This window comes from Microplitis mediator, chromosome 9, assembly GCF_029852145.1.
Source record: "Microplitis mediator isolate UGA2020A chromosome 9, iyMicMedi2.1, whole genome shotgun sequence".
Classification (NCBI taxonomy): domain Eukaryota; kingdom Metazoa; phylum Arthropoda; class Insecta; order Hymenoptera; family Braconidae; genus Microplitis; species Microplitis mediator.
In genome coordinates, this window is record NC_079977.1 from 5,752,955 (window position 1) to 5,771,147 (window position 18,193).

An 18,193-nucleotide genomic window follows, 5' to 3' on the forward strand; every position below is an offset into this window, starting at 1 on the left:
AGTACAAGACAATGGCAATGGGAGTAGTTCAGTGCTCGCCACTAGATAGCGCCTACCACTTGTAGTGTCCCTGGTAAGAAACTTACTTCAGAAGTTTTATCTTCTAGGCATACGACAACAAGACGAGTTCGTTTATCGATGGTCAACTTTATTAGAATTTTTAAATATGTATGATTGGCTCGACGTAACTTCTCTAGTAAAAGATATATTGAAAGTAATAAATATAATACCAGACAATAAGACTAATTTGTTTTCATTCATGAACTTTAATATTACTAGTTACTTTAATTATAAATTTAGAACAGAATAAAAGTTACAGATACTATAAATATAATCTTCTAATTGTGATAACTAACATTTTATAGTTAAATTAACTTCATTTTTCTCTGAGTGCACCATAGAAGGCACCGCGTCTAAGAATTGAAGAATTTAGCACTACCATCTCGAAATTCAAGTCTTCCCCTGATAAATTCTCTTTGTGAGAAGAGCCTATCTTATGGCCTGCTTGGATCTCCTCTAGTTGGGAGTTGATGTTTCCGAGTTTTTCGGGAAAAAAATTGGCCTGAATTTCTGGCGAAGCCTGGTGAAAAATCTTAAATAAATTATTTTTTTATTTGATTATCTTACCATTTTAATTTCTTTAATTGAATTATGATTTTCTTTATTATGGGTTACTTTGTCGCGCTCGCAGCGACTTAACTGTAAGTGCTTCGCTCCTGTTCAGTCTTCGTTTGCAGTCATAATATACGGAGTTAATGGATAAATAAAAAAAATCCCGGACTTATTACATTAAATATTAAGGCTGGGCCGTACCTAATGAAATTACTTTAAAAGTCTTATACAAGGGGGCTTAATTTAAATTATATGCCTTCTGAGTTTCCAAATTTTTTTTTTTTAATTTTTAGCTTTAAAATAAGTCCTCTTAATTTTATCATATTGTAGTTAGCTAACGTCTAATAATTTTTTGATTTTTTTCTTCATGACAAATAATAGAAAAAAAAAATTTTTTTTAATTGCATCGCATTTTCGACCTATAATATTTTTGTTTAATTTTTTTATAACTGATTTGTTGAAAAAAAAAAAAAAATCGAAAATTTTTTATTGGTTGTTAACTTGAGAATCATAAAATTTTACTCCCTTGAAAATATAAAAATTTTTGTATAAATAAAAATACTTGATCTTCACTTCTATTCTTACTGACATGTTGAATTTATATGAGAATATATTAAATACCCACTAAGTTTGATATGTGGTGACCGTGAGAGGTCCTGATGACATCAGCATTAGAAAACTTGTTCCAAAACGTCGACGTGTAAGTAAAAATTACCCTTTAGATTATAGAGTAAAATAAAAAATGAAATAATCTTGGTATTAAAAAAAGAAAAAAAGTAAGGGCCTGTTTTTCAAACCGGGTTTAAATTCTTATTTTTAGTATATCTATATATTAATAATATATAGACATACCAGCATTGATAATTTAAACCACGATACTTTAGGTAGCCTAGGTCTAGTAATTTTTTATTTATTTAAAAACGATAAATTATAAAAAATTATATTTTTAAAAATGGCGCCTTTAGTTTTTTAAATTTTCTACATCTCCATATTATTTTTTATTGATTTTTTGAAAAAAAAATTTGAAAATTACTAATTGCCTGTCAACCTTAGGGTCATATTTAAACCTGGAGTAAAAATAAAGCCAATTTGAAAAATTGGCGCTAAATTTGATCCATACACGGAGGATAAAATAATTTTAAATATAAACAGACCCTACAGACCCGAACCTTCTATTACAAACGGAGTTCTAGAAGCCGAAAAAAGCCGAAGCGAGCTCGTTAATTAGATCGTAGAAGTAGAAGCTTGAGTTGGCTTGTGTCCAACTCCAGTATCATTCAATACACGTTGCAACGCACTTTTAAATTTATTCAAACTGTTCCCGGTTTCGAATAAATTTTTACTGAAAATTACTTAAATTATTAACATTAAGTACAGGACTTGTACTGTGAGTATTTAAATTTGAATTAATTATTTATTTTATTACGTTTTTTTCATTTTTATCTAACAAAAGTTTTGTGTTAAAAATGTAAGGCGCGATATCCAACAGGTTAAATTCATAGTTTACGATATATATACATGAAAAAATTTTTAAATGTCATCAACTTTATAAGGATATCTCAATTAATTCAATTTTAATTAATTTTTCTATTCTAAAAAAGTTTTTTTTTTTTTTTATAAAAATTTTGTGAGTCAAAATTTATCGATTAATTTTTAGGTTATTTCTAATGCGAACTTATTTTTAAAAACGTTTGTCGTTATCTTTTACACTTTTTTTATTCAAAGAAATTATTAGTGTGAATGTAGCAGACATCAGACAAATTTTAAATTATTAATAAATAGAGTAATTAATTAACAAAATTAAATTTAAAAAAAATGCGCATTTAAAAAATTTAAAAATTAATAAGTGCATTTTTTATAAAAATTGTTTTCTTAATTATTTACTCTACTTATTTGTAGTTTTAAAACTGTCGTCTGCTACATTCACACTCGTAAAGAAATTTGTAATTTTTAATACATATAAAAAAATTATTAAGATTTAGTCTGGAATTTCTTTTTATTGATTAGTAAATTTCTTTAATTCTTTTCAATTTTCTTAGAATTGATAATTGAGGTATGAGTAAAATTCTTAGTTTTTTATAAATACGAAGATAATGATTATAATAATAATTGATAACAATTAAGACGTTTAATTATTTTATAACAATTTATAAAAATAGAAAAAAAAATTAACAATAAAAAGTATAAATTTTTCGTTATGTATCGAGTTTACTTAAGATATGAATTTATAAATTGAAATTATTGAGTATAATTTTATTAATTTATCAATTGAAATTTGAAAGTTAAATTATAAATTTATTTTTTACAGACTTTTTAAAAATTTTGATATAAATATTTAATGAGTTTTAAGTGACAAGTGATTTTTAAATAAAATCGAACTTAATTACTATTAATTTAATAATTTGTATATTAATAATTCCAAGGATTTTCTTTTAAATTTAAAGAAAAATTTTTTAATAGTAAACTCATTATTTTTTACCAATCCTGAGTCGACATTGAAATCGTAGATTGAGTCTGCTTCCCATTGAACAATAAATTGGACCATGAAAGACTTAAATGATCACTTAAATTTATATTGAATGCTCTCGACGTACCGAAAACACGTAAATAAAATTTGCGAGGGTCTAAACCGTAGACAGAATTTATTTGGACGAGACAAAAAAATTAAATTATTTAAAGAGATTTTTTTTGCTACTAAAAATTGTCGAGAAGCTAGAAGTCCATGTCTGAAATTATTAGCAGCTTTAAAAAAAATTAGGGGACATTCTAGATGTCAATGCTCTAGTTTTGGTTTCTCATTAATTTTTTGGGTCTTATAGATTATCTAGAAGCTGGAAGACGAGAAACAAAAATTATTAGCAGCTGTAAAAAATTTATGGGAACAAACCATCTAGAGGACTTACGTCTAAAATGTCTCATAAGTTTTTTATTACCTGCTAATAATTTTTAGTCGTAGATTTATAGCTTATAGATAATTTTTATAAGCAATAAAATACTCTTTGAATAATTTTAGTCTTTTGTCTTCCCTATCAACAAAAATCCAGCCTAGATTCTTATGTTGGTTCCTACATGGCGTTTTCGGATGGATTCCCATATGGTTTTCTACAGGAATATTAATCTGTTCTCTTATTCATATTCGCGTATTAATAGACGACAGACATAGAAATCCAAATACCCCGGATTCTATAGAAATTACTTATATAGAAACCCAGATTCCTATATGAATTTCTTACAAAGAAATCCATACATCCAAATTCCTATGTCAAGTTCCTGCATGGGGATCCAGGTACCCACAGTTTCCTACATGGATTCTTATATAAATCCATACACTCCTATATTAATTCCTATGAATTCTTACATAAATCCATACTTCTCTATATGGATCCCTATGGGTTCCCATGCAATCCCACATGGATTTTTTTGATAGGGAGTTAGTTTGAACATAATCGTTACTTGTCAGCTACTTGATCAGTCGATTTTAAAATTTATTCAGCTCTACACAGAAAAAAAGTATTTCTTGGCGCAAAAAACTTTTACTCTCCAAGAAAATTTTTGCATTATCCCTGGAAAACGATAATTTTTGTTTGCCAAGGAATTTTCTCTATCTCTAAGAAAATTTTTGTTTTCATCTCATGATACAAGATTTTTCTTGTCCTTAAAAATCCTTTTTTCCGTGTAATGGATTCTTATTTAAATCCATACACTCCTACATTTATTCCTATGAATTTTCACATAAATCCATACTTTTCTATATGGATTCCTATGGGTTCCCATGCAATCCCATATGGTTTTTTTTTGATAGGGTTAAGCCTAGATTCTATCTACGTTTTAGGTACATCGAGTAAGGCAAAAGACCTAGTTCTCGATCACTCCATGTATTTGTACATATATGTTTACTAAAATTTACTAAATATAGATATACAAATACATGAGTGATCGGGTACTAGTTCCCTGATCGGGTACTGGGTCTTTTACCTTAAGTTAAATCTAAATTTCAATGATCTAAGTCTTGAAAATCCCAATTTACATTTTCAACGTCCAGTAGATTTAAACATACTATTGAATATTAACTAAAAATTGAACGTTTTCGTTTAAAAAATACTTGCTAATCCATAAAAATTAAAAAGTAGCTGCCTTTAATTTAACTCGAGTTATCTGATAATTTTAATCACATTACGAAATCTTTCTCTTCATAAAAGTTAGTAGATAAATTGATTACAAAATATTTGCCTTATCAATCTAACGCATCTTGAAATATTTTTCATTGAGAAACAAGTATTTAAAGTTTAACAAGATATCAAAAAAATTTTTGTTTACTAGACTGTAATTATCAATCGACCTTTAACTTCATTTTTAATTATTTTAATGAAGTATGAGTAGAAAACAACAAAAATTATCACCAATTTATGACAGTTTGAAAATTAAAGTTATTTTATCGGTTGTAAATATATTTTTATTTATGTTTTATGATGATAAATGTTTAAAAAGTCATTGAATTGATGTAAAATTTACTAGTCGAGATTTTAAAAAATTGTGTTTGAACGAACTTTATTATCCACATGTGATTAACCCGTAAAGTTACAACCAGTTGAGATGTAGACGTGTTAATAAAGATTATTTTTTATGCTTATATTTTTCATCGTACTTGTTACTTTTTATCGCGCTGTAACCACCTCAGTAATTGTTTTAATACCTGAGAAATATGAGTAGATAAACATTTTTTTTATTGCCAGTAAATTCAATTGTTAGTGAAAAGTATCGCGATAATTAAAACAATGTTAAGGAACGTATATTAGTATATTTATTTACAGGTATACTTTACTACGTGATAAATATATTGTACATAAATTTAATATGAGTTTGTAAATTTTAAATAAATATTTGAAATAAGTTCTTTTATATTTTTTAATAGAATATACATGTATATAAATAAGAGAGAAATTCTTGTTTCTTATCAATTTTAATTTATTTAGTTCATATGGTAGATACTTTTAAGATAAATACAATGAGTTATAAGATTCTATCTTTATCAAAAAAAAATTAATATGGGATTGCATGGGAATCCATAGGAATCCATGTAGAAAAGTATGGATTTATGTAAGAATTCATAGGAATTAATATAGGAGTGTATGGATTTATATCAAGCATCCATGTAGGAAACCATGAGTACTTGGATTCTCATATGGGAAATCCACACAGAAAATTATGGGTACCTGAATTTCCATATAGAAATCCATGTAGGAAATCATGGGTACCTGGATTACCATATGGAAAATTCACATAAGAAACTATTAGTACCCGAATTCCCATATGGAAACTCACATAGGAAACTGTGAGTACCTGGATTCCCGTATGGGAAATTCATGTCGGAAACTGGGTACCTGGATTCCCGTATCAAAAATCCACATAGGAAATTGTAGGTACCTGGATTTCCATATGGAAAATTCACATAGGAAACTGTGGGTACCCGAATTCCCATGTAGGAACTTGACATAAGAAACTATGGGTATCTGGATTCCCATATGGAAAATTCAGATAAGAAACTGGATACCCATGTAGGAAACCTATATAAGAAATTATGGGTCCCTAGATTCACATGTAGGAACTTGACATAGTAAACTGGATACCTGAATTTCCATATAGGAATTCGACATAGGAAATTTAATGTAGGGATTCCGTTACGGAACATTCATTTAGGAATCTGGGTTTTAAAAATCTTTCCCTATCAAAAAAATCCATATGGGAATTCAGCCTAGATTCCTATGTGGGTTCCCACATGGCGTTTTCGGATGGATTCTCAAATGGTTTCCTATAGGAATATTAATCTGTTCTTTTATTCATATTCGCGTATTAATAGACGACAGATATAGAAATCTAGATTCCCCGGATTCTATAGAAATTACTTATATAGAAACCCAGATTCCTATATAAATTTCCCACAAATAAATCTATACATCCAAATTCCTATGTCAAGTTCCTGCATGGGAATCCAGGTACCCACAGTTTCCTACATGGATTCTTATATAAATCCATACACTCCTACATTAATTCCTATGGATTCTTACATAAATCCATACTTTTTCTATATCAATTCCTATGGGTTCCCATGCAATCCCACATCAATTTTTTTGTTAGTATAATTCTTTATACCAAAAATTACAATATATCACTAAAATAATATTAAAAAAAAGAGTTTAATTATTTTAATTATTCTTTTAATTACCAACTGTACAAATACTAATTTAAAATTATATTTACATACATAATTACAATACTTATCTATAATTTGCGGAATAATACCTATCGATATATTTTTTTATTTATTTTTTGTTATGTCTTCATATAAACGATTTACAATTTATTATTTTGCTAAAGAAAATTGATGATAAAACAAAAAATTTTGATGTCATCAATACTCTATTAGCGGAAACATTTAAATAAACATATATATCATATTATTTAAATATAAACGATACTTAAAAATGAAAACTATATTTTCCTCATAAAATTTTTGTAGTATTTCTAAATTTAGAAGACAAATCTTTAAACTCTACTTAAAGTTTAATGTCGAGTTTTATTGTTAACACATCTAATAACTCTATTTATCAATTGTCCCAATTAATGAATAAATAAAAAGTGTAAACTATAAATCTTGAATGTAAGTCACGCAAATAATGACGTAGAAACAAACTGGACCTTATGCAACTTTCTGTTGATCTGTTGTAACATACAAACTTTTAAATTTAGAATTAAAACTTATTTATGTTATTTACGTTTTCTGTTGCAGTATCATTGGCTAAAAATTGTGTACAAGGTGCAAGTGATTGCTTACAAATAAGCAGCGAAAAAAAAATAATTAAAATTAATCAGCTGCATTAGTTTTAATATTTGCGCAAAAGTGTTGGGAATAAAATAGTTAAGTGTGATGAGCATTCAGCGGTATGACGCAACATAAGTTCAAATAATCGTTGCTATCACTACAGACTGATTTAACTCAGTAAACCGGATACCGTTGTCAGTACAACATTAGAGGGAAATTAATAACGATCTCTTGTTAATACTATTTGTTTTAATGTCTTAGTATTGAGTTATTGTGCTGTGTAATTATCTACAGTTTAAAGAAAAAAAAAAACAAATAAACAAATAAATAATTAAACTTTGCCATTAGTAAACTAGGAATAAAAAAATGGCCTGGCTGAAAAGAGTTAATGGTAAGTCCAAAGTTTCTTTTATGTAATTATAAATAATTTAAATTTATTCATATTTATTTAATATTTATATTTATCATACTAGAGACAAATTAAAAATATTTTTTTTTTTAATTACTTTGATATTTTTATTATTTTAATATTTAATTTTTTTTTAATTTAAAATCCCTGATTTAAAAAAATGATTTGGAATGATTCAAAACAATTTGAAATGATTTAAAACAATTTGAATCGACTAATATATAGATATACACTTAACATGGTGCAAATCATATTTCTTGATCAGGGATGATGGTAAATTAGATAGAAAAAGGAGTAGATCATTTTTTAAAATTTTTTAATTTTAATTTTTATTTTTGAACGAAAAGATTTTTAAAAAATTACAGAATGAAAATAATAAAATTATTTGGAATAGAAAATTATGAAATTTATTTTTAAAAAAAGTTTTCATATGCACAGAAAAAAAGAAATTTTAAAAATTAGTGTTTGAAATTATAACCCGGAACCTGGGTGTCAATATAAGGAATTTGAATATTCCAAACAATAAATTTTATAATACGAGTCATAAATTTTTAATTAAGTTACGATTTTTAAAGTTCAGACATCAAATTTTCTGACATGGACAATAAATTTTAGTATTTACCCTACAGTCATTTACGTTTTAATTATTAATTAAAGAATACTATTTATAAAAATAATTAATGTCTGTTAGTTGTGTAGTTCATATTTTTTTTTTGGTATTAAAAAAAAATATAATATGAATTCTTTATACAAAGCGTGTCTACAAGACAGTTATAAAAAGTTTGATATCTTAGATTTTGAAGTTTGATAAAATTACAAAAATGTTTTCCTAATGGTTAATAGTTAAACGTTACTGATAATATTAGTTTGTTAATTATTCCTCGCTGTTTTTAAAATCGTGACTGATATATACTCGTTATATCTATTAGAATATAATGATTTTTTAATGAAATATTTATCAATGATAATTATATTTAAAATTTTCATTATTCAAATTATTAATTTTGTAATAATAACACTCATCTGTTATTATTATTATTATTATTATTTTTACTATTGTGTATTGAGTATGCTGGACGCTTATGATCTATGTCTATTGACCAAAGAATAAAATATAATGTTTGCATATTAGTTTATAAAATGATTAATTGAATAACTCCAGAGTATTTAAGTAGAAAAATCTGTAAATCTAGTCATAATTATGATATTAGAAACAGGGAATTTATTAGCAATAAGAAAGAGAATGAAGACTGCGGAAAAAACAATTGACTATAAAGGATTTTTGTTGTATAATAAATTGTCGAGTGAGATAAAAAGACTCAGACTCTGATTAAATTCAAATTTAACTTGAAAAAAGACATAAAAGATGGTGAGATTTGATAAAAACATGATGGCAAATTCAAGTTAACTAATCAAGATGTAATGAAAAATATCCAAAGTTATTGTTGTGATTTTTAGTAATTTATAGAATCTACTATTATTACTATTGTTGCTATTACTACTACTAGTACTATCATGGTGGCCACATTTCTAGAAAACCTGGAAATTTTAGGGAATTATAAATATACTGGAGAAGTCAAGAAAATGTCAGGGAATTTCGTCACAAAGCTGGAAAAATTTTCACTTTCTTTCTTTTGACTAAAAAAATCCGACAAATTTAGTTTTCTGTCAAAACTGTTCAAAAAGTGACGCGGCGCGAATGCGGTTGTAAAACCATCTTGAAAAAAAATTAGTAGAAACTGATTCAAATAGCGAAAAAATGAAGCAGTTAAAATTATCAAGGCTGTTAGAAAAAAAGTCTTAGTAGAAACCAATCGCCAGGATCTTCAAGCTATTAACATCCATATTGACAAGTTAAAAAACTAAAAACATTAAATGTATACATAAGTAATAAACTAATAAGTTTCACTATATTTATTATTCGCGTATTTCATTAATACTTTATTAATAATCTATGAAATATTCTTATTTATGAAATTTATTCTAATGAAAATGAAAAATTTATTTATATTTTGTTATAAAGTAAGTTATATAAAAACATGGATTTCAAATCAAAAATAGAAAATTATTCATTTAATAAATAAAAAAAAAAACAATGAACATTGACAAATAATAAAAAAAAGTTTCATTTAACGACAACGAGTAATTATTGATTAAACTGACTTATACCATTTTATTTTAAATTAAATAAATATTTCCAATGATTTAATATTACTACACATAGTCAGGGAATTTTTGAATTGTTTGACTGGAATACCTGGAAAAGTCAGGGAATTTCAATCTCAAAAATCTGTGGCCACCATGACTATTATCATTATTACTTCTACTATTAGTATTATTATTAATATTATTATTATTATCAGTGCTAAAATTTAATTTTTAAATTTGATATCATTGTTTACTTAATAACCATTTTTATTAAGAAATTAGTAGTATATTTTTTTTATCAGTACAAAAATTAAAAATGAACTAAAAAAATTTTATTTTCTCATTATTCTATTATTAAATTTTAATTAAACAGTTGTGTAAGTTCAATAATATATTCCAGTCGGATTACCTTGATGTTATTATTGCATTCTTTTCTATTTGTTTTGTTCTTTATATGTTTATTCGCTGATTAATTATTACTGCTATTATTTATTGTTGATAATACCTGAAATTTTTTAAAATAAAAATTACTATTTTTACGTAAAAATAAATTATTATTGTATGTAATAATTTTATTTACTCAACGCATAAACATGTTTATGATAAAAAATATAATTTCAACGACAGTAGTTATAAATAATCGACCTTGACCAAAATTTATTAACTTTTAAATCATATTATTCATTTTATCCTGCGTGTAGATAAATTTTTAAGATCGTAATTGTTCGAAGAAAAAAAAATGATCAATTGATGTATGAAAACAATCGTAGTACATAAATTTCATTGTAAATTGCGGTCACAAATTTTTGATGCAAACAAGAATGTGGAATTTTGCTGTCATTAGTAATTGGCTTTAATTAAAGTAACAAAAAAAAAAAATGATACTGGAGTTATTAAAGTTCTGAAAGAATGTTTCTATGATAATTAAAGAATAACTTTATATGAATATAATTCATTGATGAATTAATATAAAGCTTTCAATTTATACAAGAGGGTTATCTGTTAATTTAAATTTATCATGGACATTCCGACTTCAATTACTTTGACAGTGATTTCATTCTCTCACGCACAGTCAATCATAATTATTTTTTATTGTTGTGTGATCTATTTTCAAAGGTCAAACTTTTTTTATATAATATGAGAAAAAATTTTTCGTGTCCTTTCTGGGTAAACTTCGTAACTAAATTTTTTTCATAATTGAAACTACGAGTGAAAAACATTCTTTCGTATTGCTATTGCGTTAAAAAAGCTTCAAATTTTAATAATTATAACAGAATGTTCGAGAGACTTTTGAATTTTCATATTTCCATTAACGCCCGTGTAGCAAAATAGATGTTTTGACCCTTTTATAAAAGAATTATCATTTTGCAGTTACGAGATTTACCCAGAAAGGGGACGTTTTTTTATAAAATAGGAAAAAAAAGTTTTCTAAATATTGAGCCATTTTTTATAAATAATTCAATGAGTTAATGATAAAAAATATTTTTTTTATGCAATGAAAAAAAAGTAATCAATAAATTTTTTTAATTATTTTATCCTGCGCTTAAAAAATTTTTTTTTTTAATATTCAAGGATAATTGTCATGGAAATTTAATTAAATTTATCAAATATAGACGATTGATTTGTTCACATAATTAAAAAATTCAAAGCTTAATTTTTAATGAAAATACAATTTTTTCTTTGTCATTAAAGATTTTGAGTTGGACTTTATTTTAAAAAATTTTTAAAATACAGTACTAATTTTTTTTTTCAAAGACCATTGATAGTTTTTGATGATTGCGAGTTTATTATCTTGCTATGAAATTTCTTGTATTTAAAAACTACTTATACAAAAAAAAAAATAGAAAAATTTTTAATTGAAAATCAGGTTTTAAAATAAAAATTATTTAAATTAAATGAAATAAAATTAATTATAATTTTAATCTTTATGACATTTATCACTGGGAAATTTAAATTTGTGTAAAAATAAAGTAAATAAATAAGCTTATTTATATTTTACATTTATGAATGAATTGAATTTGTTAATGACTTCAAGTAATTTGATTAAAATTTTCAAAGTTGAATTAAAATTTTTAAGTGTAGGAGTAATTACACTTGATATTAATGGATTCTGAATTAATGGATATTAAAATGTTTATTACTTAATATATATTTCATTCTTAAGCAATTAAATAAAATGTTATTTTATATTTATTTTTACAGACAGGATACCCAAAAGGGCAGTCCTCGGAGTCTTGATGTTTTTAGCATGTATGTTCTCATATGTGATTCGTACAAATTTATCAATTGCTATTGTGGCGATGGTGTCGGTGAAAAAGGGTCGCAAAGGTCCATTTTGTACTGATTTATTACTCAATTCAACGAGACCAACTATACCAGACGTAAGAAATCTTGATTATTACTTTTTTTTTTTATTAATTATTTTTTATTAAGAATATTTAATAATTACATTAATTTTTTAGATTGATGAAAGATATCCATGGAGTCAACAGATTCAAGGAGTAGTTTTGTCTGCTTATTTTGTTGGTCCTTTACTATCAAGTGTTCCATCAGGAATGTTAGCTGAAAAATTCGGTGGTGCTAGAGTTGTTGCGTAAGTTTTTTTTTAAAGAAATAAATGAATATTTATTAAAATAATGCACATGCATTCTTAATAATTAATCATCTTCTATATTATTAAGAAGATAAGGAAAATTTTGTTCCCGCCATATCTATATAATAGAATTAGTTAATGTTATTGAAATTGGCATCATTAGATAGGTCTTGACTTGAATTTGTGCCTTTTCATACTTTAAACTCTTTTTAATTGCCAAGTATTGAGATAAATAGATTTATCTCTATCATTCGAATTACATTTAAATTACGCGAGAAAAAAGACGATTAAATTTATTTTCTTTAAATAAATTAATATTTTAATTATTCTGTCACTAAATATGACTGAATGTCACTGAATATAGAGCTATATTATTTATATCGCATTACTTATTCCAAAATGACAGATTTTTAAACTCCCTTTTGGTTTTAGGAAGCTTCTCAAAGCCAAAAAAGTGTGCATAGAAAAAAAAAGGATTCATTGACACAAAAAATCTTTACTCGCCTAAAGAAAATTTTTACTTACCCCAATAAATTTTTTGCATTGTGAATTGAAAACAAAAATTTATTTAGAACTAGAAAAAATTACTTGGTGCAAGGAATTATTTCTTGACCAAAAAAATCTCTTCTCGTCCCAAAACAATTTTTGTATTTAATTGATATTGCATAAAATTTCTTGGTTCAAATTAAAATTTTGTTGCGGCAAGAAATCCTTTTTTTCTGCGTATTCTATAAATTTAGTAGTGATATTTAGGCAGTCACGTTGTGACTGCAGGTTGCTCGTTAATATTAAAGCTTCTATTAATTCAATTTAATAATAAAAGTTTTTATCTTTTAATATTTAAAATGAAAAATACCAACGATTGTTTCAATTAAATTTTTTATTACAGATATGCGACTTTGATACCGGCATTGCTGAATCTTTTAATGCCAGTTGTTTCTGGTTGGCATTGGTCTGTAGTTGTTATACTACGATTCCTAATGGGTTTCTCTGGGGCAAGTCAATATTTTTATTTAAATAATTATATTGATTGAAGTACTTTTATTTTTATTTATCAATAAAATATAATTTTTCTAGTCTGCAGTATATCCAGCTTTACATGCAATGATAGCACGATGGGCTCCTCCAGTTGAAAAGGGAAGATTTGTCTGGACAATGCAGGGTAAGTAATAAATAAAGACTATTTTATGAAAAAAAATATCAAAATTGATAAGTAGAACTCACAATATTTCGAATTATATGAATACTTCATGAGTATGAATGTAACAGACATCAGGCAAATTTAAAATTTTAATAAAAATTTCAATTTTTAATATTTTCAACTAAATCGTGTGACAAATTATTACGCAATAAAAGTACTTTGATATAAAATTTATGAAAAAGTTTGATATTCCACAAAGTACAATTATTTAAAGGAAAAGAAATAAAGAATTTTCTTTTAGGAATTCAAAAGTATCTTGATAAAAAAGTGTGATAGGTTTTTTGTCAACATCTTTGTAAATATCAAATTATTTGGAAAATTGCAAGAAACCTTTTTTGTAGCGTTTTAAATTCTATACAAACAAAAAATTGTACTTTGGTTAAAAACTGATCAGGTATCGAGATATTTTTAGTTAAAAATATGAAAAAGTTTAATTAGGCATAGAAATTTTGAGTTTAAAATTCCCCGGGATCTTGTAGATTTCATGTGACCGTTAAGTTAAAAAAAAAACTTTCTAAGCCTTAATTTTCAAGGAAGATAAAATTTCTCGTTGATCCACTTGATTTATATTATTTTATTTTTAAAAATTTGTATCATTCTTCTGATTAAAAAAAACAACTAAAATTTAAATAAAATTACCCGTCTCTAAATATTTCTTGATGAACGAAAAAAAAGTGAGTTCTACTTAACGCTACTAAAAATTCCCTTACAAAAATGATTTGAAAGATTTTTATCTAAAAATATTTTCCTCTTTATTATTATTATTATTTTTTAAATCGATTAAATTGAGTAAAATAATTGAAAGATTTAATGTAAAATATTCGTCGAAACGAGGGTTAAAAAATTTTGTATCTTTATTTATTAATTAACATTAAAATTGTCATTATTATTTTTTTGTTATTCTAATTTCTGATAAAAAGTTTTTTTATTTATTTATAATTTTTTTTCTTAATAATTAAGGATAAGTAAAAATTATCGGTTCCATGACAACTGATCCCAGACAAGTGACACGTCAATTGATCCCACAGACAACTGTTCCCACTGATCGTATATAATATTTTCTTACACAAATTTTTATATTTTATACTAATAATAATAATAATATTTAATTATTTTCACAATAACAATAAAAAATTTTATCAATTGTCGATGGGATCACTTGTGGTATAAAATTGTTGGGATAAATTTACGGCACACCAAAACTATCAATGTAATTTCCCCGATATATTTAGTAAATTACCCTAAAAATATATCATCAAAATATAAATAATAAATAATTTTTTTTTTCGCAAAGGTGGTCCATTTGGTGCATTCGTAACATTCACTCTCTGCTCATTGATAATAAGCGCACTGGGTTGGAAAGCCGCATTTTACATCACAAGTGGTGCGATGCTTGCGTTCTGGCTTCTGTGGGTTTGGTTGGCTTACGATACCCCCGACTCTCATCCCACAATAACAGAAAGTGAAAGATCTTACATCAGAGAGCAAATAGGAACGTCTGTTAGTAAACAAAAATTAGCGTTGCCAATTTCCGCGATGGCTAAATCTCCACCATTTTTGGTTTTACTATGGGCACATTTCGCCAACATGTGGGGAATTTATTTCCTGTCATCAAACGGTCCAAAGTACACCTTGGAAATTTTAGGATTAGACATGAGTTCAGGTGGATTTCTAACTGGGTTGCCATACATCGCTCGATTGGGTGCGGGCGCTCTGTTCGCAGCTTTTGGTGATTTCTTTAGAAAACGTAACATTCTGTCAGTAATTTGGATAAGAAAATTATTCATGATATTTTCTCACGTGGGTCCGGGTGTCTCTCTACTTATTATGACTTACGTTGAGTGCAATGCCTTCGCTGCGATCGCTATGATGATATTGGCACTGGCACTAAATGGAGCTGCTTGTCAAACAAGTCTACAAAATCATCAAGATCTTGCTCCTAATTACGCTGGGTCACTTTATGGAGTCATGAATGTCTTTGGTAGTGTACCCGGGTTCATTATTCCCGCTGCTGTTGGCGCCCTGACAAATCATCACAATGGTGTTGACGAATGGCGCTGGATGTTCTGGATCTCTGCGGTTGTATTTTTCTCGGCGACTGTCTTGTTCTGGATCTTCGGATCCGCGAGCATTCAGCCCTGGAATGACACCAGTAAAATAGTCAGTTTGAATAATCCTGATGAAGAGAAAAAAATAAATGAAGTTAATGGTAAAGAAATTGCTCAGAGTGATGAGGAAGAAAATGAACGACTGTAAAATTAATTGTTCAATTAAATATCAAAGGTATTATCATTAATGTTTTTTTTTTAACATAAATTTAAAAATTTGAAAATTTCATTTCTGAATTATCGAATAAAAATATGTGTGCCAATTATTTTCAGTTTTATTTTTTTTTTTTTTTCAATTATTCAATTGAATAAATGATGACGTAGAAATTGATTTTATTTAATTTTTATGTTAAATTAATAACTTATTGTTATTAACAGAATTAATTATTAATAGAGAGATGTGCGATTTTTTTAACCAAATCGAATTTTACTATTCGATTTGAAATTTTTATCGAATAATTTGAATTTTCTAATTATTCGAAAAATTAATTTGTCAGTTTTCGAATTCAAATTTCGGTTTGAGCTTCGAATAAAAATTTTTATTTTCCGTAGTAAATTATGAAATTTTTTAAAGAATAATTTTGATTTTTTTTTTTAAATTAGAAAATTTACGGAAATTTTTGATCCTGACAATTAATTTGAATTATTGTAATAATTCGAAAATTTACAAATAATTAAAAAAATGACGAATTATTTGAAAATTTGAATTTCGGAAGAAATGTTACACTGTAAAAATTTTTGGGAGTAAATCCCAAAATATTAAAACTCCGGTTCGGAGTAAATGCGGATGAAAAATCAAACTCCGTATGCGAAGGGATTTTTTTGTAAAAACTCCAAGCGACAAGTGATTTCGGATTTAAATGAAATCCGTAATTACTCCGAATTCACTCCCGATTTTTTACAGTGATATCGCGTCACTAATTCTAAAAGGACATATTTTTATACGTCTTTTTGTCTTTAGTCACTAAGTTCAAATCCAAAAAGGCGTATTTTTTTTAAATTGCTAATCATCGTAGACTTATTCTAAAGCTGAAAATTTTTATTTTAAATTTTATGATCCTGAAATTAACATGATACTGAAGTTAGCCGACGTTTAATAATTTTTGGATTTTTTAAAAAACGATAAATTGAAAGAAAAATAATATTTGAAAAAATCGCACTTACAGTCTGTTAAATTTTCTACATGTGTAGATTTTTATTTTTTTTTTTTATTCAAATTTACTTGTCGAAAAAAATCCGAAAATTTTTAATTGTCTGCTGACTTCAAAATCATAAATTAACAGACAATTAATAATTTTTGGATTTTTATTCAACAAATCATCAACGAGAAAAAAAAAAAATAAAAATATGTACATGTAGAAAATTTAAAAAACCATAGGTGTAATTTATTCAAATATATATTTTTTCTTATTATTTATCGTTTTGAAAAAAGTCAAAAAATTACTAGACCTCGGCTAACTTCAGTGTCATTCAATTTTTAGCTATAAAATAATTCTACCAAACGATTGGCAATGAAAATAAAATTCCATGCGCTCCTTTGGCTTTAGAGTTTCCTAAATCCATGAGAGCGTTTAAAAAAATGTCCTTTTAGAATTAGTCACATGATATTTAATTTAACCCAAAGAATCTGTACACAAAAAAAAATTTCTTGGTGCAAGAAAAATTTTGCATTATAAATAAAAGACAAAAATTTTCTTAAGACTAGAAAAAATTTTTTCTTGCCCCAAGAAAATTTTTATTTTCAATTTATAATCCAAAAAATTTCTTGGAGGCTAGTAAAAATTTTTTGCTTCAAGAAATCATTTTTTTCTGTGTAAGTTTGAGTTATTTGCACATCTCTAATTATTAAATATAAACCAATGTCCTAAAAAAAAAAAATATCGTCATATTGTTACAATAAATATGTGTGAGCTATTAATCTGTACACTGTCAGACTGCTCAGATCTTCGTGATTGTGAAATAAAAAATAAAAAAATATCAAAGATGAACAAAAAAAAAAATTACTCATGAATATGAGCAGCTACAATAATTACAATTACAAGACTGCAGTAGATATAATTTATGTTTATTAAAAACAATATATTTAACAACAAAGAAAACTTTAATGCCATTTATGTAAATAATAAAATATATTTCACTACATTAGTTTCAGTTCAGCAAAAGTATTTAATTAAATAATTGACACATTTTTAAGAGCATTTAGTTAAATAATTTAATTTTCATAAATTTTTAAAGATAAAATATTTTCTAAATGAAATTTATTTTTATAATTGTGAGAATTTAAATAAATCTCATAAAAATA

At 25.8% G+C, this 18,193-nt stretch overlaps 1 protein-coding gene across 1 annotated transcript; it reads left to right on the forward strand.

Moving 5' to 3' along the window:
• Positions 1-1,841: 1,841 nt before the first annotated feature.
• On the forward strand, positions 1,842-17,892 carry LOC130674596 (vesicular glutamate transporter 1-like). The gene is made up of 7 exons (XM_057479969.1): positions 1,842-1,999; positions 7,400-7,823; positions 12,192-12,370; positions 12,452-12,582; positions 13,472-13,577; positions 13,660-13,744; positions 15,078-17,892. The coding sequence occupies exons 2-7, from the start codon at positions 7,799-7,801 to the stop codon at positions 16,037-16,039; spliced, it is 1,488 nt and encodes a 495-aa protein (XP_057335952.1). The 5' UTR covers positions 1,842-1,999; positions 7,400-7,798; the 3' UTR covers positions 16,040-17,892.
• The last annotated feature ends 301 nt before the right edge of the window (positions 17,893-18,193 follow it).

Bases quoted from the DNA above. Each gene is read 5' to 3' on its own strand.
- LOC130674596 (XM_057479969.1), top strand. From the start codon at position 7,799: ATGGCCTGGCTGAAAAGAGTTAATG. The intron at 7,824-12,191 runs GTAAGTCCAAAG...TTATTTTTACAG, and splicing joins CTGGCTGAAAAGAGTTAATG to ACAGGATACCCAAAAGGGCA. The intron at 13,745-15,077 runs GTAAGTAATAAA...TTTTTCGCAAAG, and splicing joins ATTTGTCTGGACAATGCAGG to GTGGTCCATTTGGTGCATTC.